The sequence below is a fragment of the Vicugna pacos genome, chromosome 32 (assembly GCF_048564905.1).
Source record: "Vicugna pacos chromosome 32, VicPac4, whole genome shotgun sequence".
NCBI classification, from domain to species: domain Eukaryota; kingdom Metazoa; phylum Chordata; class Mammalia; order Artiodactyla; family Camelidae; genus Vicugna; species Vicugna pacos.
Window position 1 is genome coordinate 2,382,927 of NC_133018.1, and position 23,596 is coordinate 2,406,522.

Sequence of the window (23,596 nt, forward strand, 5' to 3'; positions counted from 1 at the left end):
TAGTGTTTTGCTTTCTTGTTAAAATACAGAAAAGGCTCGATACAATACTCAGGTGGGTACAATACTATGTCGCACGAAGGTCGAGTGAGGGCCTCTGCGCCCAGTCCCTGAAGCTCTGCCATGAACCACCTGCTTCGCTGGAAGCCACGCCTTGCGGCGTGTGTGCAGCTCCCACTACAGACTTTTGTCGTGTGGCTTAAGTGCTGATGGAGTGGGGGGGTCGGGAGAGCAGAGGGGCTGGAGGGGGCCTGACTTGCTGGAAGAGGAGCGGCCCACACGCCCTCACTGGCACACCCACCACTCGGGTCCCTGAACTCAGGCTCTGTTTCAGCTGGAGGGTCTCTGGAGGGGTGGAGGAGGGGAAGGGGTGACTCCGGAATTTTTTGGTCTGAACTTAAAGTAAAAGAAAAGATAGAAAAGTACGAAGCAAAACGAAGAAGACAAAGGCGCTGGCCCAGCCCCGTGGCTCCAGCTGGCGAGTGACCCCACGACCTTGGTCTGGCCTTGTGAGTGGGCTCCAGGCCCAGGGAGGTGTCTCAGGCTGGCAGGGAGCCCAAAGTGAGGGGCAAGGGTGGGGCACAGACGCAGCTGAACCACTGGGTGGCAGCCAGCCTCGCACCAGAGAAACCATGGGCCAGGACTGCTCAGAGGTGCCAAAACAGGGCAGGTCCCCTCCAATCCTCGGGGTGGCGGGACACACCCCTCTGGTCAGCCCTTCTGCAGTGGCCAGGCAGGGGCAGGAGCCACTGCTCTCCTGAGGTCACACTCTCGCAGGCCCAGGGGACAGGATGGGGGGGCTCACTTCACCCCACCCTGGCCTGGCAGGGAGCTGCAAGGGACTGGTTCCCCACCAAGCGGCTACCATCTCCTGGCCCCTGCGCGGGGGGCCCCAGGGGGCTGCAGCACTCACACCTCCAACTTGGGCCAATCAGGCATGGGTGAGCTCCCTGACTCTCAGCAGCACACTCAGCACACCCTCAGGGTGGACGGCTAGCTGCATGTGCCCGGAGACGCAGGCACCGCTTCTGAGACAGGACCTGTAGGCGGGGTCCCAGGAGGGCTGCTCGAGCCCACTCGCTCAACCACGTCTTCCCCTGCGTGCGCACGGACAGGAGGAAAACACACGTGTCACGGCCACAGCAGCCGTCACCAGCGTCCTGTTCTCTCCAATTCAAGAGGTAGCAAAAGGTCAGAAGTCTCTCCACCTTGATGGGGAAGGAAGGAAGGAAACGCAACACACGCACTGCGCACACCACACACACGGAGAAATGGAAACGCGCGTACCGACACCTGGGCACCAAGTCCAGCCCCCCCGCCCCCCAGCAACCCCGGCCTTCCAGTTCAAACATTCACATAAACGTTCCACGGGGTTTTCTCTTAATAAAAAACAAGTACCTCTAAACAAAGAATATTCCTCGGAAACTATGGGAAGAGCACTCTCTCTCCTGAGGCGGCCGAGGCAGGGCTCGGGGCCCAGGGAAGCCTTTGGCCAAGAAGGGCTTCTGGGGCCTGGAGGGTGGGCACCCGGCCACAGCCATGCAGGGCGGGTAGGGCGGCCGCCCAGTACATTCAGTCCACAGACCCAGGCTCAGCCCCGAGGGGCCGGGGGAAAAATAAACTCTCGTTGGTTTTGGTTTAAAAAACAAAATTCAGAAAGAAAAAAGGAACACATCAGTAGGAATAACAGCCACACGGGCCCAGAGGGCTCTTTAGTTGTGGAGAGGTAGGCGGTGGGGGCCCTGACTGTCCCGGTGCCACCGAGCGGTGACCCCTGGCTCAAGGAAGGAGGGCTCTGTCCCCTCCTTCCAGCACCGCTTCCCGCAGAACCAGGGTGGCCACACACACATGCCCTGGGCCGCAGCCGCCCTGCTCCCCGCAGCCCAGAGGGAGGCCCCCACTCCCGCTGCTCCGACCCAGCCTGCAGGAACGGGGCTGGGTCCCCAGGAGACCCCCGTGGCCCACTACCGCGGGCCCCGTGGCAGCCCCCACGGGGAGCCGAGCAGGATGCTGGGCCGGGCGGGATGGGAAGTGCATGGCACAGTGGCCATAGGCTCAGGGCTGGGGCACTGGCTGCCCTCCTCTCTTCCCTTGGTACAGACTGTGGATTAAAGCTCTGGGTGTGGGGCGCTGGCCGGCCCCGGGGCCCGGGCCTCCCGCTGGCCCGGCCTCCGCTCCTTCCTTCCAGGCTCCCGAGGCGGGTCTTTGGCTTCTAGGAGGGGGAGGTGTGCATGCGCAGGTGGCTGATGAGGTTGCGCTGCTGTGTGAACTTGCCCCCGCAGAGCTGGCACTCATAGGGCTTCTCGCCCGAGTGCACGCGCATGTGCTCGGTCAGGCGGTACTGGCGGGTGAAGCGCATGCCGCACTCGTCGCAGGCAAAGGGTTTCAGGCCCAGGTGGCTGCGCATGTGGCGCGTCATGGTGCCGCGCTGCGTGAACATCTTGCCACAGATGTTGCAGGGAAAGGGCCGCGTCAGCCAGTGCGTCTTCTCGTGCTGCCGCAGTGTGGCCGGGTCCTTGTAGGTCTTCTCGCAGACAGAACACTTGAAGGGCCGGGGCTCGGCTGCATAGGCCGCACTGGGTGCCGACAGGTCCTCGGCCTCCTCCTCAGCGCCCCCGCTACCCGTCTCGTAGGCGCCCTCCTCCTTGATGAAGAGCTCCTCCTCCGTGTGCGTCTCCACGTGGGCGTTGAGCTGCTCGGAGCTGGGGAAGCCCTTGGCGCAAGGGATGCACACGTACAGGTTGTCCCCGTAGGACACCGTCTCGTAGCCCTCCTGCCGAAACATGTAGTGCGCGCCCGCGCGGCCGCCGCCCCCCTCGCTGCCGCTCTGCCCACTGTCCTCGCTCCCGTCCTTGCCATTCTCCTCCTCCTCCTTGCAGGGGTATGGGGGCTCCCCATAGGGCCCGCTGCCCGCCGCCACGCCCGCCAGGATGCCGTTGGGGACCCTGTCCCCTGGCCCTTCAGCCTCCTCCCCAGGGCAGGGACCCTTGGGCCCCACCTCCCGCCGCTCAAAAGGGGAGGCCGCCAGGGGCTCCTTCTTGCCCCACTCCTTCTTGCGGGCCGAGTGCCGGAGGCTCTTGCGGGGCTGCCCGCCGGGCCCCTCCAGCAGGCTTAGGTGGTTGTCCTCGGCCCCCTCCAGATCCATGGGCTCGTTGGGGGCACCCCCCGGCTCGGCATAAGAGGCACTGTTGGCTGCGGGAGGAGCGGAGGCTGAGAGGGGCGAGCCGTGCTGACTGTCGCTCAGCTGAGCTGGGTCATCCGGGGTGAGGGGGGGCCCGGGGGTGGCGGAGGGCAGGGGAGGGCTCTTTTTGGACAAGTCCAGGCCCAACTCCTGCTCACAGCCCCCACTGCTCCCATTGGTGCTGCAGCCACCCAGGCCGGCCTCCCCGGTGGCCGGACAGACTGGCCGGCCCAGGCCATGCATACTCTCCTGGTTGCAGCCACCCAAGAAGAGCTCATCATCGGAGCCTTTGGCCTGGGGGAGCTCCTGAGGGGTGTGGGCCCCCTTACGCCCATCCACGAGCCCTGGGTACCGGGCCTGGATGACGGAGGCCGCAGACAGCCGCTGGCTGCGAGGGGGTCGCCCCAGGCCGGCCCCACCCCGCCCTGAGCCAAAGGGTTTGCCGGCCCTCTTGAGTTTGCGCCGGCACAGGGCCGCCAACTCGGGCAGCTGGAGGTAGCTGGCGGCGGTGAGGAGCGTGCTGAAGTTGGGTTCGGCCGGCTGGTCGCTGGGCAGCAGCTTGCCCGTGTAGATGAAATCCAGGATCTGCTGGAACACCGTGGAGCTGACCATGTCCGTGTCCAGGTTGATGAGGTTGTCGTGCAGCACCAGGGACTTGAAGTAGATGCTGCTAGCAGCCAGGACGTTCTTGTGGGCCCGGAAGATGGAGTTCTCCACCATGATGATGACGTCACACAGGAAGCCCTTCGTCCTCTGCTGGTTTAGCTGCAGCAGGAGCTGCTTTGAGTGGCTGGGCAGCTCCATGTCGGGCCCCATGTCCCCACGCCCCGCCCACACGCACCACCTGTGGGCAGGAACAGGCACACATGCATTAGATGGGGACCCTCTGCGCCAACCTGGCCCTGGCCACCTCCTGGGGCCAAGCACCTGAGCAGGGAACTCACACCACCCACGCCGCCCACAAGGGGGGCAGCATCACCCTTCTACAGGACATAAGAATGCAAGCAGGGGACAGTGAACGTCCTTGGTGCCAGGCAAACGGGGATTTGAACTTGGCTTCACAGCCCAAGGTGCTACCTCGTGACTCTGCAGCCTGCCCCCACCCGTGCCCCCATCCCACGAGGCCTCGACTCCCCAGGCACTGAGCACTTTCCTAGCCAAACTCTAGCACTGCGGGGCCCAGGGCCTTCCTGAGGGCAGTGCTGTCTGGGCCTGGGAAACTTGCCAGACTGGCAAAGATGCTAACTGATGTCACTGAGTAATAACCCTGTGGGTGGCTGCGTGGCAGTGGGCACGAGGTCTCTGGGAGCAGGTGCCCTCCCACAGGCAATGCTGTGAAGCCAATAAGCAACCTCATGTCCTTCCACTCAGGACCCGAGCTCTGAAAGGAAATGACAGCTCGGAGCCTCCCCAACCTGAGGTCCCAACTCTCTGGGGCAGAGCCTTGGAGGAGATGCGCCCCCCACACACACACCTTCCTGTGACACAAAGGCTGCCCCTGGCCTTGTTTGCAGAGACAGAGGCAAACTCTCACAAGCACAGGCACTACAAGGAAGGCTTCGAGCACACTGTGAAGCCATGTGGGCCAGCACTCAGGGCCTGGCATCAGGAGGCAGCAAGTGCCAGCTGCCCTGTGAAGTTGCTCAGCGGGGGCTCAGAAGCTGAAGCCCAGGTCCCAAGGGAACCAGCCCTCCGCCAGTCCCTTCCCCCTAGCCAGGCAGGGACAAAGGCAGGAATACCCAGCCCCAGGGAACTGCAGTGTCAGCTTGATCAGCACCCAGGATGGCTGGTGCTCCCAGCCTGGCACCGGGACAGGCAGAGGGCAGGAGGTCCCATCATCTGGGAGCCTGTGAGCCCACAGCAGCCCCTCCTCCCCAAGCGCCGGCCCCCTCCAGGCTGCCCAGCACTGCCCGTACACAAAGGACTGCAAGCCAGGACGCAAGCCCAGAGCAGCAGGCGGCCCAGAGAGTCCCCAGAAGAAGGGGCAGCCGCCATCCCTCCGCCGTCTCCCCCACACCTCCCCACCCTGCCAGCTCCCCACCAGGGCCTACCGGAGTGCCAGGGGCCCAGAAACCATGTGAGCAGCAGCCAGCGGGGGTGGCCTCCTTGAGTGCGCGGCCTCCCTGGGGGTGCATCAATGCCTGGTCACCTGGAGGAGAGAAGATGGACACGGTTACACAGACAGGCAGCAGTCGGGGGGCAGAAGGCAGGAGGGGCAGCAAGGGAGAGGGTACCTAGGGGGCCCGGAAGCCCTCATCCCCAGGAAGGTCTGGGGGTCTCCCCGGTTGGAATGCCGGGGACAGCTGGGCAGGAGACAGTGGCCAGCGCCCGCAGGCAGGGTGATGGCAGGAGAACACAGGCCTGAAGAGCAGGGTACACCCCCCCAAAAAGACTTAGGATACTCCAAGGGTCACTTAGATCTGGGGGAGCTAGTGGCAGGCACTCAATTCCTGGCAGCAGGCGTGGTGGCAGGAGGCCTGGGCAGCCCTTCCCAGGCTGGCTACATTTACATAACAAAAGGTCAAAATTGGAGGCACTGGTGCAGCGGGCTATTTATAAGAACCAGTCTCAACCGCTTCTGACTCTCCTGCCTCCTTCCCTTCCCTCCCGGCTGCTCAGGCCCCCTCCCTGCCCAGAGGGCCCAGCCCCCTCCTGTCCTGCCCAGCCTGACCACATGGCTTTTGCAGGCTCGCTCTTTCAATACCAGCCCGCCAAGGCTGCTGGCAGCTGCCGCCAGATGCGGGTGGGCTCCCCATGCGCCCCAGGCCTTCGGGTCCTGCGGGAGGGGTCCTGCAGCATGGGCTCCAGGCCCCCTACTTGCCCCCAACTCAGGCAGGCCTGGACTCCACTGGAAGGAAGCCAGGGGTGGGGGAGGAGACCTGCAGAAGCCTGGAGCCCATCCCTGCCCGCCCTTCCCCCGCCCTCAGGGCCAGGGAGGCTCAGCAGGTCCCTCAGGAATGCGACCAGACCCGGGGTGCGGGGTGGCCGGGCGGCCTCAGCTCCAGCCTGCCAGCTGTCTCTGGCCCTCGCACAGCTCCCTCTCACAGGGGTGGCCGGGGGGAGGGGGCACAGTGGGCCCAGAGGGCAGCAGAACAAGCTTTGTGGGTCCAGCACACTGGGAGAGTCCACATGTCACGGCCCCCCACAACCAGGACAGGCCAGAGACAGCAGGCAAGACAGAGCCCAGCCCAGCCTTGGGATGAGGGACAGAGACCACCCCAGTACTGGTGAGAGCAGACTGGAAGAGGGGATGGGAGGCCACACCGGATGCCGCACTGGATCCCAGAACAACCCCAGCCCCACTGGCAGAGTGTCCACCTGCCCAGTGGCCCTGCCTCAGCACATGCGAGACCTGTACCTAGGAGTTCCTGGTCCCGGTCAGAGAGATCAGGCAGACCGGCCAGATCAGTCCAGCCTGGGAAGGGCCGGGTGACTGACCAGGTGTCTCCCCGTAAGCCCGACCCCCCACCCTGGGGGGAGGCTCAGCAGGACAAGGCCCAGCAGGCCTCTCCGCACCATCCGTTGTGGGGGATTGCACAGCACTGCCTGCTGGGAGAGCACCTCCGTCCGCAGACCCGCCAACAGCCCCAGGCCTGGCCAAGCGTGGGCCGGGCTGCCACCAGGTCTGTACACAAGGACGCAACCTCATCACAGGTGAGGGCCAGGGCCCCTTCAGAGGCCTGCTCCTTCCCTCTCAGAGACCTCCGCCTTATCACCGCAGCAAGCGCCCACCACACCTGGGGAGGGATTAACTAAAAACACAGATGGGGGGCTGGCCCAGCAGACTGGCAGCACAGTGCCCACTGGGCTGATGCCCAGCCCTGGCAGGGCCCACCATGGGCTGGAATGAGGCTGCTCTCTGGCACGGCTCTGGCCCCCAGCAGCCCCTGGCAGGAGGCCCAGGCAACACACCTAGCAGCCCCCAGTATCCCAAGCCCAGTGCAGCTCTGCTGCCCGCTGGAGTGTGGCTCCAGGATGCCCAGGGTCAGGGCAACAGGGCGGTCAGCCAGGCACTCTTTGAAGGCCAGGATCTGGCCCTTCACGGAAGAGTGGGCAGCTGTCCCCACAGGGCTGAATACGAGGTGGGGAGCAGCTCTGCCCTCCTGTGGACACAGAGATCTGGGCCACCTCCCTGGGTCCGTATTTACACAATGGTCAGCACTCACCTATCCAAAGGGCTGTCACACGGTGAGCTGGGACAGGTCCCCACTGAGTCCCCATTTCTTTTGCTGCCCTCCAAGCCCCACCTCTGCCCCATGCCCAGGAGGGCCACCGCCCCTCTGCTGCAGTGCTGTTGTGAGGAAAGAAATTCCTTGGGCCACACACCCAATTGCTAAATGAGGTCTCTGTAAGTTCATTTCTGTAATATTCAAAAAATTTTTAAGTACATTTTACTTTAAATCCTAAAAAAACAAAAAGAGAACTGATACAACAAACATGGATGAACCTCAAATTCATCACTCCAGGAAGGGACACCTTAGCCAAGGATACAGACCGCATGGTCAGGTTCTGAAACGGGCAGAGCCAATGGGGGGGAGAAACAAAGCCAGCTGGCCGGGGAGAGGGGCCGGGGACATCCTGGGGTGAGGGTGGCTCTACATCCCGGTGGGACTCTGGGCTGACATGGACACGTTCACCAGTCAAGGCGCAAGGGACCACTTGAGTTCAGGTACCATGTCGTATTTCCCTCAAGTGGGAAAAAAGCTCCCCAGCAAAAAGCCAGAAAGAACAGACACACCCATGCTCGTAAGCCTGGCGCACCCAGCCGCGGCCCCGCGCCTCCAGGAGCCTGTGTTCCACGCTCCAAGACCAGGACGGAGCACCTCCTGCCTTGGCTGGAACAGGGAGCCTCTGCCTCCACACCCCCACGTTCCACCCTGCCCTACAAAGCAGGAAGGCCCTCCCCACTGCTGGCTTCCAGCCCACCCAGGGCCGGAGACCTGGGAGGTGGCTCCTGAGGGCAGAGTAGCCATCTGGGATCTCTCGGCTCCTCCTGCAGGCAGCACCACCTGGGCCAAGGACGCCCTCCCCGTCCACCCTCCTTGTACCCACCCCTCAAACACACACCAGCCAGGAGGCCCGTGAGGACAGCAGAGGCGGGACAGTACCCCTGTGGTTCACCTGCCTGGGGGGTTCCATGTGGCCTCAGGGGCTGGTGGGGAGCCCCCTTGCCAGCACCAAAGGGCAGAAGGCAGAGAGGAGGTCTTCAGATGAAAGCACCCTGATCAAGCAGGAAGCCCAGGAGAACGACACCTACCCTGGTCTGACAGGAGCTGTCCCAGACACCCACCCCTGCACACGCCTCCCAATTCAGGAAACTTCCACCAGCCCGCACCCAGCCAGGACAAAGGGTCCCAGAGAGAGGGGTGAGGGTGGGGGAAAGGGCCCAATCTCTCTCTGGGCAGGCCTCTTTGCCCACGTCTCCGTCTCCAAGAACACTCTACCGCCACCCCCCTGCTGTGGCCCCCTCACTCCCCAGAACACACCTTCCACAGGAGCCTGGAGTCATGCTGCGTCCCATCCCGGGAGAAGCTCCCGCACGACCCACCCCAAAGCTGCCAACAGCAGGCTGTTCTTTCTCCGTAACTACCTCCCGGCCCCAGAACACCTAGCCAGAAGTCACAGAGTGACACAGAACCTTCCAGCTGAGAGCTGGGGCTGCCCATCCCCCACGCAGGGCTCCACCGCCTGGGGGAGGCACAAGGACACCAGGCAGCCTCCATGCCCCCAGGGGCTTACGCACACCTGCCGGAGAGGGCCCTAGACACACACGCTGGCCACTGGCCCCCAGTCTTGGTCCCAGACAGCCCACACTGTGGCCACCTGGTGCTCCAGATATGGCCCCAACAGGTGCGCACCCTGCCTCTTGCAGGCTGTAGGAGGGCGGCTGGAGGGCAGAGACCTGGAAAGTCCAAGCAGCCCAGAATCCAAAAAAGCCTCAGGCCCCGCCCCCAACCCAGCCACCAGCCTAGGAAGTTCATCCCTCCCCAGGGTCTGGCCTCGCCCTGCACCAGTCTGAGATGGCATCCTGCCTGTGGGGAAGACTTCGGTGTTATCTCCACATCAGATAAGACCACAAGGTTTGGGGGGTTAAGCAACTTGCCCAAGGTCACAGGAACAAACAGGTGGCAGAGCAAAGACTCAAAGCCTGACTCCAGAGCCAACTTTCCTACCCTGGGGATGGACACCAGCACCTCCTCCAGGGGCAGAGGCGCCTCCACCCTCACCTCCCCTCCCACTCCTGCCCACCTGTCCGTCCCTGCAGGGCCCCACCCTGCCCAGCTACATTCTCCCCAGCTCTGCGTGAGGACGTCAGGCCTGCCCAGCTCCTCACCACCACCTGGCAGCAGAGAAGCTTCTGGCTAGAGGGGACAGTGTGGTCCCTGACCCACAGCCTGCTTGGGGGACGCAGGCTGCGCACGCTGCTCCTGTGACCTCTCCAGCCTGCCCCTCCAGGCATGGCTGGTGGTGAGTGGGACTCTGGGCAAGCCCAGCAGTGTAATCCTGCCCAGACCTGGACGCCAGCCAGCAGCTCCTGGCTCTCCTCCCAGACCATCCTCCTGGAAAGCAACAGGCTCCACAGATGCCAGGAGCCCAGCCCTCCTGACGTGACTTTCACGAAATAAACACCCGGGCTCCATCAGCATGCTGGTGACACGGGGATGGGGGCCAGGCCCGGCTTCCTTCCCTACCCCTCGGGCCAGCCCTGCTGCCCCCACCAGCTCACTCGAGCAGTGAGGGAGATGGCGTCCACCATAGCCCAACCTCCCTGAGTTCATCCTAAAACCTCCGCTGCCCCACCTTCCCACACACACACGCCCATCTTAGAGGCACGGGGAGGCCTGGCAAAGCCTGCTTTTCCAGAGGAGCCCTGCATGCTGGTCCCTGTGATCAGGCCTGCAACCCACCTGCCACTCCCAATGGGAGTCAACAAGGGAGGCGGGACCCAGGGGACCTGCAGCTGGTTTCCCCCACTGGCACAGGCACAACTGGCCAGCTGGCAGGAAGGAGGGTGTGGGGGAGCCCACTGGGAGGCCCCCAGCCTGGCCCCATCTGGCCAGGAGCACGGGCCGGGTGAAACCAGAAGTGCTACCGGGAAGCAGCAGGTAAGTGCTGTTCAAAGAGGAATGACCACGATTACTATTATTACGAAAACTGTACTCATTTCTATGCACCCATACCCCCCCAGGGAGGGGCCGAGCTCCTGATAAAAGGCAGTGAAAGAGCCGGAGCCTGGAGGCAGGCGGGCCTGTGGAGGCTGGCGGGCAGGTTGGCCAACAGGGCAGGGGCAACACGCACTCCCTCTCAGGAAGGAGCAAGGGACACCCAGGAGCTACTCTCCTAGGGGGTGACAGGTGCCCTGCACCCCCACCCCACGTCCTACTTGTCCTGCTGCTTGTCAGGCGTGGCCCAGCGGTTTCAAGAGACACGCAGACACTCTGGTCTCACTCCAGATCTCAGAACCAGAGCCCATCTTTAACCCCGAGGGCCCTGCACGCACACTGGAGTCTGGCATGCGCTGGGCAGGTTACAGCTTTCTACTGCCCGGAAAGCCCACCACTCTGCAAGGGCAGATGCTCAGCCAATGTGGGTCAAGAGGAAGGAGTCAGCCCCAAAAGCACAGACATGTCTCCAGTAAATGAGCTGAGAGTGACTAATAAACACCACGGGCATCGGTGGCCTCAGGCAGCAGGCAGAGGACTGGAGGGAGGGAGGAGAAGCAGCAACAGTGGTGAACAGGTGGAAATTCTGGGCAGCCAGTGGGGCTGTCGCCATCCCTCACCTGCCCTGTCACCTCTCAGGAGTCACAGAGCTGCAGTTGCCCAGCCCACGGCTCCAGGACTGAGAAGCCAACATCACAACTTCAAAGCCAATCCCAGAAGCTGACAGTCTCTTACGCCCAGTAAGGGCTACCAAACTCCATCATCGCCGCTCCATTCAAGACATTTCATAACGGAAAAGCAGGAAGAACCACCTCAGTGCAGAAGGGTCCCTCCCCCGAGAAAAGACCTGTCCACCCACATCGCTGTCAGGGTGGCAGGAAGCCCGAGGCTAAAAGAGCTGCGGCCCTGCCCACGGCAGCGCAACCATCCCGGCCAGAATAGGGCTGAGGCGCGTGCTACAGGAGAGCTGGAAAAACAGACACCCCCAAACCTGGTGCCAGACAGCAAGGATGGCTTTAACTAACTCATCAAGGACAAAAAAAGAGTATCTTCTGGGCAGGAAAAAGAAAGGTCAGATTTTAAGCAAGACCAAGACTGAAAACATGCAGACCCTGTGGCCCACTCGCAGGAGCAGAGTGGCCGCTGGTGCAGGGCTCCACCCAGCGCCTGGGCTGAACCTCGCGACTCTGCCTCTTTGGGGCAGGAGGAGCTGCCTGTCAGCAGTGTCCATGGTCACTTCCACATACGGACAAGTTCCAGTGAGCTGCTGAGCAGAGTGGCCAGACCCAAAAGGGACCAGGCAGGTGGTTCCAGCCCAGGTGGAAAGCAGGGGCTGGGGGGTGAGGTGGGGGCCCAAGGCCCCTCGAGGGGCTCCCAGAGTTAGATTTCTTGTGCTGGATGCTTGATGCATGTCCACTTGGGAACAGTCTATGGGGCTGTCACGCACAACTGCTTCTTAGGGCAGAGGCACCTCCAGGGAGGGGTGGCAGGGCCTGTCCTGGTCCTCATTAGCAAGCAGACCCTAACCCCGGCTAATCATGAGCGTCCCAGGACAAGAAGCGGATGCCGACAGGACAGGGGGGAGTGTCTGCCGCAGAAGAGGGAACTCGACAGACCAGTTGGGAGCCCATGGGAAACCCAGAGACCACCTTAAGTTCTCTTATTAGGGGCAAGTCGGTGGCTGCCACCCAAAGGCAGCAACAACCCAATGACATTTTTAATTATCCCAGTGCCCAGGCTGACACTTCCAGAGAAGAGGGAAGGGGCTCCTCAGGTTCTGACGAGCACGCCCAGGAGAGAGGAAGCCGGGAGCTGGGCAGGCAATGTGCACACGGTGCACACTGACGGCACAGGGCTGCCAACAGGGGCCCGAGCAGGAGCAACGGGTGCACTAGAGGCAGGAGGCCAGGAAGAAACTGGATGAGGCCCTGAGGGATTGGAGTCAAAGGAAGCTGCCAGGAAGCAGGAAGGGATCCCCTGCCCTGTGTGGAGGACCAGCCCCAAACCCCAGGGCCTCCAGCCAAGGGCTCAAGGTGCTAAAGCCAGAGATCAAGGGTCAGGTTTAGTCCAAAATGGGGGAAAACAAACCAACAAACCCATGTAGAGACACCTTGGGCATCCACCAGAGCTTTTTAAGACGCATCTTTAAGGGTAAAATTAGGGAACTGCTATGAAAACATTACCACCTGTGGCCGTGGGCCTCCAATGCCCCCAGGTCCTGCACTTACAGGGAAAAGGTCTCACCTGCCCAGCAGGTGACGTGATGGGTGTGACAGAGGAGAGGCCTGGCACTCTGAAAGAGAAGGGAGCAGAAGGGCCCCTAGGGCTTGAAGAACAAGTGCTCACAGTTTCCTAAGATGGAGTCTCCGGGGTGCTGGAAGGGCTACTTGGCATTAAAGAACAGGGTTTAGGAACAGAAAAATAAACAGGCCCTTCTCTGCCCAGAGAAGCAGAGCTGGGGGTGAAAACTGGGCTTCTGAGGTGGCAGCAAAACCCAACACCCCAAATGCTCTCAGATGGGCCCTGTGATGACTGTGGGACAGGGCTACCTCGGAACACTCCAAGTGGAGACAGAGGCACAGAGACCACAGCGACACGCAGCACTCAGGTGAGTCTCAAGAGCGATTAGCGCCCGGCTCCGTGTACAGAGAACCAACCCACCGTCAAGGACCCAGACAAACGCGAGGACACCGCACAAGCTAGGGAACAGTTAATCCGAGATCCAGGTGAGCGGTGACCTCAGGAGGGAGCCTCTGGGAGCAGCAGAGCATCAGGGGGACACCCAAGGCACGGGGGCTGTTTCTTACCAGGGTGTGTCCCCCACTACGCCTACAGGTGTGCGCTGTAACTCACATGTGGCACACTCTCAGATCTAGGAGGAGCCAATGTGCCTGGTGGGAGACAGGAGAGGGACACACAGGCCTTCGAGATCACGAGACCGCCCAAAGAGCCGGCAACAATGCGTGAATGAGGGCTTGAGGGGGGCCAGTCCCACAGGACGTGCCCAGAAAACATCCCTCAGCCCAAACCGAGCGCAACACAAGCCAGAACCTCTGTACGGGGAGGGCGCGAGCCCCACCCTAAGGAGGAAGTCCCAGGAACCCTCTCCAGGACTGGAGGAGAAGGGCTGTGTTATAGCCACTCTGGACAAAACACCAAAGTCTAGCACTCTTCTCCCCCTGCAGCCCCTGCCCCCTCCAATTCAGAGTCCAATCAACCCAGTTATCTTTCTCAAACAGCGATCTCATCGAGTCACTCCCCTGCTCAAAGCTTTCAATGGACTCCCACTGCCTGGATAAAGTCCACACCCTGGCCTGGTCTGCTGGGGCGGGGGGCTTCCCGGAGGGCCTGGCCACCTCTAGTCACGTCCAAGGGTCCCCTCCTCAGCAAAGCCGCCCTGCACCCCCACCCCCATGTCAGCACCGGCCACCCAGCTGCCTCCTTCCAACACCTCCCCTCCTGGTCATCCCCTGCCAATGGGCTCCCCAGGTCAGCAACCCTGAGTCCCACCAGCCCCACAGCCGCTCTAGCCATGCAGCAGGCCCTCGTGCACGTCTACAAGGTGAGCAAGTGACGGCAGGGAAGGGCAGTGGGGGGAAGGGTGAAGTAATCCATGAGGAGTCCAGGTGTGTAAGCTGCCTTGCTGGCCCTTGTCCCTGGTTCCAAAACTCTTGTCCATGTTCTTGAAAATTAGGAAGGACACCCCCCAAGGACTCTTATGTGACTTGTATGTTACTGTTCCATTTACTGTGTTAAAAGAAAAACTGATCATTTAAAAATATTTGACTTAAAATGTCAATAATAAGCCCACTTTATGCTAACATAAATGATATTTTCATGGGGGAAAAAACTATTTCAAAAAAAAAAATCAGTGAGAAGTGTGGCACTGCTTCACATTTTTGCAAATGTCTTTAACGTCTGGCTTAATAGAAGTGACTGGATTCTCAGCTGGCCCTGCACTCAGTCTGTTAGGTTTTGACTGAAGTCTACAAAGAAATCCAACCATACACAGACAGAAGAAAGGAGTGTTTTAACCTTTTCAGATAAAGACGGCTGTTCTGCCTTAATATTACACTTAAACTCAACAAGTGGCAGTTTCTTGAAGGTTGCAACGTAGAATCTGAAGTTGTATTGGTGACTAACCCATACCTGGTTACACAAAACCACCGCTCTGCCCTGCACTCACCCAGGATTTTGCAACATCGAGCACTGGTCATTCGGAAAATACGGGTTCACTGAGGCAATCAGATCTTACAAATGTTGTCAGACTTCATTGTACAACACTAAAAAATCCAAAAACCCACTGACTATATCAGAAGAAGTCTTTAAGTCAGGTTCACAGAGAAGAAAAGGAGCTTTCCAGAACTTTCCAAAATGTTCCCCTTCCCCCTTTGCTGGCTCTATCACTGCCAACAAACACTGTCAGCTGTCTTCCTTCAGGCGGCCGGGCTCACTTTGTTGGTCTGAGAAAAGGTTTAACAGATTCTCCGAGGCTGAGCAACCACCGGGCCTGTCAGCTACTCATTCAGGTGAAACGAACATTCCACGAGAAAGAGCAGCTCGCTCTTCCTGGAGATGACGTCACGCCCATGCCCCCAGTTCAGCACAGAGAATGCCAAAGATGTGTCCTCTGGGGATGAGAGTCACCACCCGATCATCTGTCCAGCCCCAGGACATGCGTGACGAAAACCAGTGGTCCTGGCCCCAGTGCCGAGGCTGGAGAATGCCTCTCCAGCGATGGGCACCTCAGGCAGGGCCGCCCACCACAGCATGGCACTGATGGTGAAGGGTCTACCCAGGGACAAAGGCCAGCAACTTCCAAGTCTTTTGAAGAGTCCTGAGGACCCCAAGGGGTCTGCAAACCACCCTGAGAAGGGCTGACAGCCATTATCTCAAACACCAACCCCTTTTACAGGCACAGAAAATGAGGCGTGGAGAGGTAAGGTCTGGCACGTGGAGGAACTGGCCTGACACCAGAGTTCTCGGCCCACAAAATCACAGTTGCTCACCAAATGCAGAAATCTCACGCAAGGGGCCCCCTGCCAAACCCGAGTAATGAACATCAAACAAATAAGAGGAATCGCCACTTCAAATGGCCTCAGCAAGTCCCCTTGGAGGCAGGGCGGGCAGAAACCCTGTGGGGCCTCCAAGGCCTGCTAACTGCAGAGCCCAAGGTGCCCCTGCCGGCTGTGGGACCTAGGTGCTCAGCCGGCAGAGGTGGGCAGAGTGGGAGATGGGGAAGTGGGGAGGGGTCTACAGGAAGGTGAGCAAGCCGCCTACCCACCTGCCCACCTGCCAGGGGCACGCAGTCAAACCCCTGACTGCCCAAGGCGCAAGGCCAGCCCTGGCGCCCTCATCAGCGTCAACACGCATGGAATGTGGAACTTTGGAAACTATGCTCTCCCCTGGCCCGCACCCCTCTGGGGCTCAGGTTCACCGACCACAGCCACTGGGGCGACCTCAGCCAGCAGCCTAGCCCCCTGGCAGTGGGGAAAGGCACCTAAGGGTGGTGGTTACCCAGGGCCCCTCCCCTCATGGCCGCCCACCAAGACACAGCCCCATATGCCCAGAGGGAGGCCCCATGTATGCCGCCACACCAGCACCTCTCCTTTGCCCACACCATGTGGCGCCCAAGAGGACAGGGGCCCTTTCTGAGCTCTCAGACTACGTCCCTCCCCAACACGGCTCTCCTGGAGGTTTCCACGGGGCAGAGGGAAGAGCTGGGGCTGGACGGAAGAGGGTGGCCTGAAGAGTTCTCTTTGCCCTGCGTCCAGGACAAGGGACCACACTCCACTTCAGAACTGGACTCCCTGACTCTGTCCCACGCAGCTGCCTGCAACCCCACTGGAAGCAAAAACCTCGCTGCCCTCCAGCACAAGCACTGCTCAGCAGAAGAAGCCTACAGCCGTATCCCGCTGTGCGTGTCCTACTCCCAGAACCTCTCCACCACCACCTGACTCCGGGCCGAGTACTAACCTCTCCCAGCTGCCCGTACAGCGCAGACTGAGAAAATGCTCAGGGCTGCATGCGTCTGTCCCCCTCTTCTGCCACCACGTTCCCAGCATCCCATCAGCGACTCCGTGGGAAGCATCTTCCCCCTGGTTTCTAGGCCAAGCTACAAGCTACCAGAGAAAAGCCTCAGCCCCTTTCTACCAAAGGGGAGGGCATGAGGTCCCAGGAGAGGCCAAGTGAAGAGGCAGGAATCCACTCACTGGAGGTAGAACCCGCGGGTCCATCTACCAAGATGTGCGCAGGTCTGAAAACGAGCCCACAGGGGACACCCTGACAGCCCCTGACCACCCAGCCAAGACCAATCTCAGTCCCAGCTCCTCCCCTGCCCCAGGCCAGGCTGCTCCCTCCTTTAAAGGGCAGCGCCTCCAACCCAGGACAGCAACCAGGCCTGTTTCAGACCTCACCACTTTCCCAGAGTGGTGAGCTGTCCAGAGCAGGCAGGCAGGTCCTGTCAGCCCTCAGAACAGCCCGCTCGCTATTTCATCCCAACAAAGGAGGCCGGGCTACCCAGACCTGGCCTGAAGCTCTGCCTCCTGTGCCCCTCACGCCCCCTCCCACTCTGCCTCCTAGGCCCTCATGAGTGGCCCCCTCGCACATCTGTCCAGATAACAGCCCAGGAAACTAGCCTCAGGACCAATCTCTCTCCCTTGAGGCACTTTGAAGTCAAAGAAAAAAGAAGGGACTGGACCCAGGTCTCAGGGGTCCCCTGCTGTGACCACAGTGGGCTTGTTAGGGAGCCACCAGGAACTCCAAGGTCACTGCACCAGAGCACACAGAGGCCAACCAGGGCCCAAGAATTCAACCAAGAGAGCAGGGCAGGCAGTTTCTGAAGGCCAAGCAGGACCAAGTGTCCTGGGGTCAAGGCAGCACCTCCTAGGAGACGCCCCCTTAGGGCTGGGGTCCCTCCCACTGACCCTGGGGACCACGAAAAGGGGGAGCCCCCTCTGCACCTGAAGCTTCTCCCAGACCCTGGTAACGAATGGAGAATCGGCGGGCTTCCTCCGTAAATCCAACGCAGCTGGGCCACGGTAGGGCAGCAGTCTGGGACCACCCTTGCAGTCTACGTGGAATCATCACCTCCTTGACTCTGCCATCAATGAAGATTTAGTTCCTGCTAAAGCAATGATTCTCAAACTTGCCTGCACAATGGACTCATTTCAAAAGCGTTGGGAACCATGGATGCCTGGGCCCATCCCAGAGATGGGCTGGGCGGGTCTGGGCTCCTCCACTGCAGGTGATCCAGCTGTGCGGAGCTGAGAACCAGGGCACCATCAGACAGCCTTCGCCAGGCAGCATGGGAACAGCACATTAGGAGGTTAGCATATAGCCCGTGCTCATCACAGGAGAAGATTCCTGTGTCCACATGAGGCCGGCCACTAAAGCCCCAGGCCCCACTCTCCCAGCTATCAACCTTCCTCTCTCCCTTCTCATTCATCCTGAAAACAAGAACTCACCAAGAGCTGACTGGCTCCCAAAGCAGCACAGGTGAGGAAAGTGGAAAGGCCCTGGGGTAGTCCTACCCTTCAAAAGGCCTATAACCAAGCTGATGAAGAGGCCAAGGGGCTGAGACCCCAGCATGGCAATGGAAGCAGCACCTCCATCCACCTGTGCTTATGGGGGTACTGTTCCCAAGGCACTGGAACAGCCCCTCCTCCACTCACCTGAGAAATCCCATCCACTCACCCACCCACCCACCCACAGGCGCTGCTGAGAAAGAAGCCTGAGACCATGGCAGCAGCCCTGACCACTGGGCACAGTGTGCACAGTGGCCACACCCCTGCCAGACCCAGCAGCCCCTCCCTCTCCTCAAGAGGCCAACTCCCCACCTAGAAGCACCCCCAACGCCAGCCAAGCCCCAACCCTGCCCTTCCGTAGGGGCCCTTGGAGTTCTCATGGACAGGAAGGGGAGAGCTGGCAGGGCACCGCAGGAGACCAGAGACCCAGCCACCTGCCTCTCCATATGCCCTCCCTCCTCACCCACCCCCATGTGCTCAGAGGAGGTGGCTTCCCAAACAGGAAACAGGCCCCACTCTGCTGCACAGGCGGCAGCAGCAAGGCCCTTGACAGAGGACCTGCTGGAACCCCAAGGCCACACTCCCCGACCCCTCCACTCACGGGACAGCCAGAGGAGGGGCTCAGAGCCCCTTCCTAGCTGGGCCAGGCAGTTTCTCAGAGTCTCCCTACTCCATCCAGCCACACCCTCCCAGGTGGCGCTCCCTCAGCAGAGCCACCCTGGCCCCAGCCCTTCCCTCCTGGACTGCTGTGGGGCTTGGTGTCAGCTCCTGGCTTTCCTTTCCTTATCAAGCTCACTGGGGGCCCACTCACCATCCCCCCGCCCCCACCTGCTTTTCCAGGTTGGCCACTCCCAGCTCAAACTGGGCTCCCAGGCCTGCCATCCCTCTCAGAGCCTCCCCCAGCCCAGGTCCCTAACCCTCAGGGCAAGGCCCCTCCCAGCAGGAAGCGCAGCCCTGTGCTGCCAGGCAGAGTCAAACTGGCTGCCAGGCAGAGTTAAACTGGCCCGGCTGGCTGGGAGGCCCCTACCCTACCCTGAGGGAGCCCTCTCCAGACTCCAAGCCACACGAGCCTTCTTATGCTCCGGAGTCAGAAGCGTTCTCTCCCCTAGCCCCAGCCCGACCAGCCATGGACTTGCAGCCCCAGGACATGACTTAACCTCCAAGTCTCACCTACCCGACAGAAAACTCACCAATCCCCCTAACTCCCGGGTGACCACTTGGCAACTCTGTGAGCACCAGAGGGCAGAGTCTAGCCACGAGAGCTGGGCGCTGCTTTTCTTCTCAACACATTTTTGTCGAGTCAATTAAAAGTTTGTGAAATCGCCTCCCAGGTGCCTGGCACACAGTGGATGCTCCTGTGTCTGCGTCCGCAGGCTCCTGCTGCTGCCCTCCTGCCCGTCTCCCCAGCCCTACTCACACCGCCACTGCCTTTACAAAACTCAGTGTCCTCCTGGTTAAACCCCGCCCTGGCCGCTGACCTGGACTCAGCAGGCATCCTGCAGCCCAGAGCCGGCCCCTCCCTCCGGGCCTGCCACTACCCCATGCCCTCCACACTCCACGTGGCACAGTGCCAGTCCTATCACCCCATCTCACAATCGTCTGTTTGCTTGTCTGTCTGCCCTAGGCTGAGCTCTGGAAGGCAGCGATACGTGAATGTAAACTCCAGATCTGTTCCCACTTTAGAAATGGGGACACTAAGGCTCAGAGTCAATCACTGTCCAAGGTCACACGGAGAGTAAACAGCATCGTGCTCGACCTTCCGACTGGGTACAGTCCCTCTCACCCCACTCCAGCAGTCCCTCCACAGTCCAAGGAGGCTCCAAGGGCCAGGACACGGAGGAACCAGGTTTGTGGTTTCTTCTCTGCAGACACAGCCAGGACCCAGAGCCCCGCCCTCTGGTGATCAGGTGGGGGGGGCACTGGCCCTCAGCCCCAGGGGGCCAGGCAGGCAAGCTGTGGGGTGGGGCTGACTGCTCCAGGCCAACAGGCCAAGCAAAAGGGCAGGGCAGCAGGTCCCCTGGGTAAACTGAACTTTATTCCTTCCCCACTTTTCAACTCTCCAGGACTGCCCTGCCAGCCCTTCTCCAGGGGCTAGCTGCCGTCACCCCCACCCCACCCCCAGACTGGAGCTCCGGGAAGGCAGCAGGCCTGTCAGCTCAATAATGCAAAACCCTGTTGCTCCAAGTCCACGACAGCTGACTTCAAGTGGATCGGAGGCTGTGCTTATTAACAAAATGAGAAATCTGATCTATGGAAAGAAAACACTACGTGAGGATTAATCCAGGACTGCAGCTTGTGGAGAAGGCTGGGCCACTGGCCAAGGCCAGGCAGAGAGGACGGGACGGTGTCTACCTGTCCCCGGCAGGCACCTCACTGCAGGACAGGGCACATCGCCTCCGCCCACCCGCGCCTCCTCCTCTCTCTTCAGCAACTACAGCAATCATTTCGGTTTTGCTTTAATTAAAGGCCTGGCTCCCTCGGGCTGCCTCTTCCTCTACGCAGAGCCAGCAACCAGAGGGAGATTTTTCTTTTCAGGAATTGCTTGTAAAAACTGAGTGACTAATCTGCAAGTCCCAACAACTGGCAGGAAAACACTGCAGGGAGGAATCCTGGGCACACATCGGCACTCCAGTCAAGTGGCCAGAGTTGGGCAACAGGCCTTCGGCAACTCCCCAAAACGGGCCTGCAGGAAGCCAGGAGCAAAGGAAAGCAGACCAACCTGGGAGCTCTGACCCCAAGGCAGGCAGGCAGGTGGGTTGCCCCCTTCCAGCCTTGTGAAGCTACTGCCTGCCCACAGGACCTAGAGATTTTCATAAGCTCAACCACACAGGTGAGAAGGTTCACTTACAGGCAGGGCAACCTACTCTCCAGCCAAAGGACTCAGCGCAGCCCCCAAGTATCAGTCTTGCATCCACCACCACCCCACCGTGACCCTTGGTGCTAAGAGCTGGCTAAACCAGCAATCTCACCACACAGCTTTGTCTCTGGAGGCCGGCCCATCTGCTTTTTTTCAGACCACTCCAGCAACCCTGTTCTGCTGAGCGTCCGCCAGCTCCTTGAGCCAGGGCTACAGACTGGCCACATGGCCTGTGCTCCTGAAAATGTCTGCTGAAAGACCCAGGGAGTCCAGACGCTGGCAGATGGGAATGGAGGGGAAGAAGTAAAGCCAGGAGCCAGGAAGCAATAAATGCTTGCTCCACAAAGGTCTTGGGTTTGTGTGACCCAGCTACATCCCTCCAGCCAGGGTCCCTGGAGAACAGGCCCAAGTTCAGCCTAGGAGCCCTGGAGTCCCCTCCACTACCTGCCAGCTCCCCCCCACCTCCGAGCGCGAAGAGGCAGAGCAATCCTCACATCAGTCAACAAGCCTCAGGATTCCTACGGGCAAGGCTCTGCCCCTCCCCCCCAATATGTCAGAGGGGTGGCCTCTCTGGGCTACACCCCTCCTGCTGGGGTAGGGGGGGCCAGGAACCCAGCTTTCCAGATGTGCTTGGCAACTCCTGCTAGAAAGGACACTGGAGGTGGAACGGATAGGAGAAAACGGATAAATAACTTCAAAAACCATTCCGGCCCATCCGGGTCAGCACCGGGCTCCCTTCCCCAGGAGGACCCGCGCAGTTCTGGGTGGGGCCGCTAGGAGCATTATCTGGCCATGTTCCCTCCTCTCGAGAAGTCACTGCCCCCCCAGGGAGAGGCATCTCCGCCTCCCCCCGCCCCCCAGCTAAGCCTGTGTGACTATGAACCATCTTGGTAGATAAACAGAGAGTGACAAGCTGGGGCCCTTCAGCCCCCCTCCCCCTGCCAGCCGACCCCCTCCCCCAAGCCCATCTCTCTTCCTGCCAAGCGACTGCCTACAGAAGAGGTCTGGGGGCAGGGCAGCGAACCCACCAGCCGCAGGGCCTGGCCCTGCGGGAGCAGCCCCTCCAGGCCTGCCCCAGCCCCTGCCCCTGCCCCTGCCCGCGCGCAGTCTTCCTCCTGCGGGGAGGGGGCTGGGGAAGGGACGCGGACGCAGCGGGGCCGCAGTTGTGGAAATGGCAAAACGCCGTAAGAGGGGCGGCGGCGGCGGCGGGCGCGGGGCCGCCCGCATAATGGGAGCCCGCCTGTCAGGCAGCGACGCGCCCCGACGCTGCTCGGATTAGACCGCTAATGAAAAGGCACAAAGAGCCGGCGCCCGCCGCCCCCGCGCCGCAAACCCGCGCGGCCGGGGGCTTTGTGCCCGGACCCCGCAGCCCGCGTCCCTCCGGCCCGGGACCACAAAGCCGGGCAGCTAGCGGCCGAGGGTCCCGCCCCCTCCCACGCGCGCAGCCCCACGTCGCCGAGCGCGCGCCCGCCCACGCCCCTCTCCCGGGGGCGCGCCCGCCGCCCGCGCCCTGCGCCCCGAGCCCCGCGCCCCTCACCTCGTGTGCGTCGGCGGCGGCGCTCGCCCGCCGGCCGGCCGGCCCTCCCGCGGCCTCGTCCTCGGCGCCGCCCGCGCCGCCCGCGCCCGCCCCGTCCGCCCGCCGCCGGCCCGGCTCGGCTCCCCGCCCCGCTCGCCCGAGCGCCGCTCACAGCCGCCCGCCCGGCGCCATCTTGGAAGCTTGTGACGTCGGCGCCGCCCGCTCACCCCTGACCCACATCTGAATGGGCGAGCGGCGGGGCGGGGCCTGCCACGGGCGGGGTTTGAGCAGGGCGGGCCCGGGGCGGGGCCTGGATGGCCGCGCGACACCGCCGTGGGGGAGGGGCGCGCGGGAGGAGTCGGGACCCCGACCCTGGGCGCTCTGGCACTCGACTCCGGGTGCGGGGGTGGAGCCGCGACCTCGGCCCGGGAGCACTCGGACCGCATCTCGGCGGAAGGGGACTTTGGCCCCCCCTGGCCCTCGCCCAGCCCCCACACTCGGAGCCGACCCCTCTTGGGCCTGACCCTGACCCCTCGGAACCGCGCATCACGGACCCCTTCGCCGCAGCGCTCGGTGGCCCCCGCAGGCGGTCAGCGTCACTGCGCAGCCGGGGGCTGCAGACGGCGTGGTCCGGCCCGGGATCGTGGGGCTGGCCGTCCGGATCCGGAGAAGGAAGCCCCCTGTCCAGCCCAGCGCCCTTGCGCAGCCTGCAGGTCCTACCTGCTCCGAGGGCGCAGAGGTCACCGTGCTCCGTGTTCTGCCAGCCCCTTCCGGTGGCCGCAGCCCCTCGCAGGCCCCCAGGGTCAGGCGACGCGCCCAGGCCGGCCGGACCCAGGCTGTTCGGAGGGGCTGGAGCCAGCCCGGGGCCGCGGCGCTGCGCTAGGGTTTACTTGATGGACCTCTCGGTGCACTGTGGGCACCAGACAAAAGGAGGCTGAGAGGGTCCCAAGTTTACCGTGTAGTTGAGACTGGATCCAAGTCCCCCCAGGAAGGCTGGCTATGCCACTGGTGTTCCAAATTAACATATACGGTTGATGCAACCTTAGCAGGGGAGTTCTGAGGCTTAACAAAGTTCTAACTTCACCTGGAAAAATGAATAGCCAAAAACAGCCACCGTTTCCCGCCTTGGGAACAAAAATAGGAATGAGGGTGGACTTGCCCGAACATATTAAAACAAATTGTGAAGCTACTTCACTCGACTCAGTGCAGATAAACCAAGAAATAGAATAGAAGACCTACAAACAGATCCCAGAAATGGTAAGAACGTAATAAAAAAGGAAGAATCAAACATCAGTGAAGAAAAGAAAATCTTGCACGAATAGAGCTCAGTAGAGGACTATCAGAAGAAAGTACTGA

The 23,596-nt window shown here is 61.4% G+C and overlaps 1 protein-coding gene across 3 annotated transcripts; it reads right to left on the reverse strand.

Annotated features, from left to right (window-relative positions):
• Positions 1–1,681: 1,681 nt before the first annotated feature.
• HIC2 (HIC ZBTB transcriptional repressor 2) lies at positions 1,682–22,423 on the reverse strand. Of its 3 annotated transcripts, none has more exons than XM_072952900.1 (3): positions 22,262–22,423; positions 5,230–5,327; positions 1,682–4,022 (listed from the first exon to the last, which is right to left on the reverse strand). In XM_072952900.1, the coding sequence occupies exons 2-3, from the start codon at positions 5,253–5,255 to the stop codon at positions 2,210–2,212; spliced, it is 1,839 nt and encodes a 612-aa protein (XP_072809001.1). In that variant the 5' UTR covers positions 5,256–5,327; positions 22,262–22,423; the 3' UTR covers positions 1,682–2,209. The 3 variants fall into 3 exon arrangements, with proteins under 3 accessions (XP_072809001.1, XP_072809003.1, XP_072809002.1); XM_072952902.1 differs by lacking the exon at positions 22,262–22,423 and adding an exon at positions 21,753–21,812; XM_072952901.1 differs by lacking the exon at positions 22,262–22,423 and adding an exon at positions 17,304–17,415.
• Between the last annotated feature and the right edge of the window lie 1,173 nt (positions 22,424–23,596).

What these genes read in the sequence shown, in the direction of transcription:
- HIC2 (XM_072952900.1), bottom strand. Translation starts at nt 5,255, where the DNA reads ATGGTTTCTGGGCCCCTGGCACTCCG. An exon ending in TCTGGGCCCCTGGCACTCCG is followed by an intron (nt 4,023 to 5,229) that starts GTAGGCCCTGGT and finishes TCCTGCCCACAG; the next exon opens with GTGGTGCGTGTGGGCGGGGC.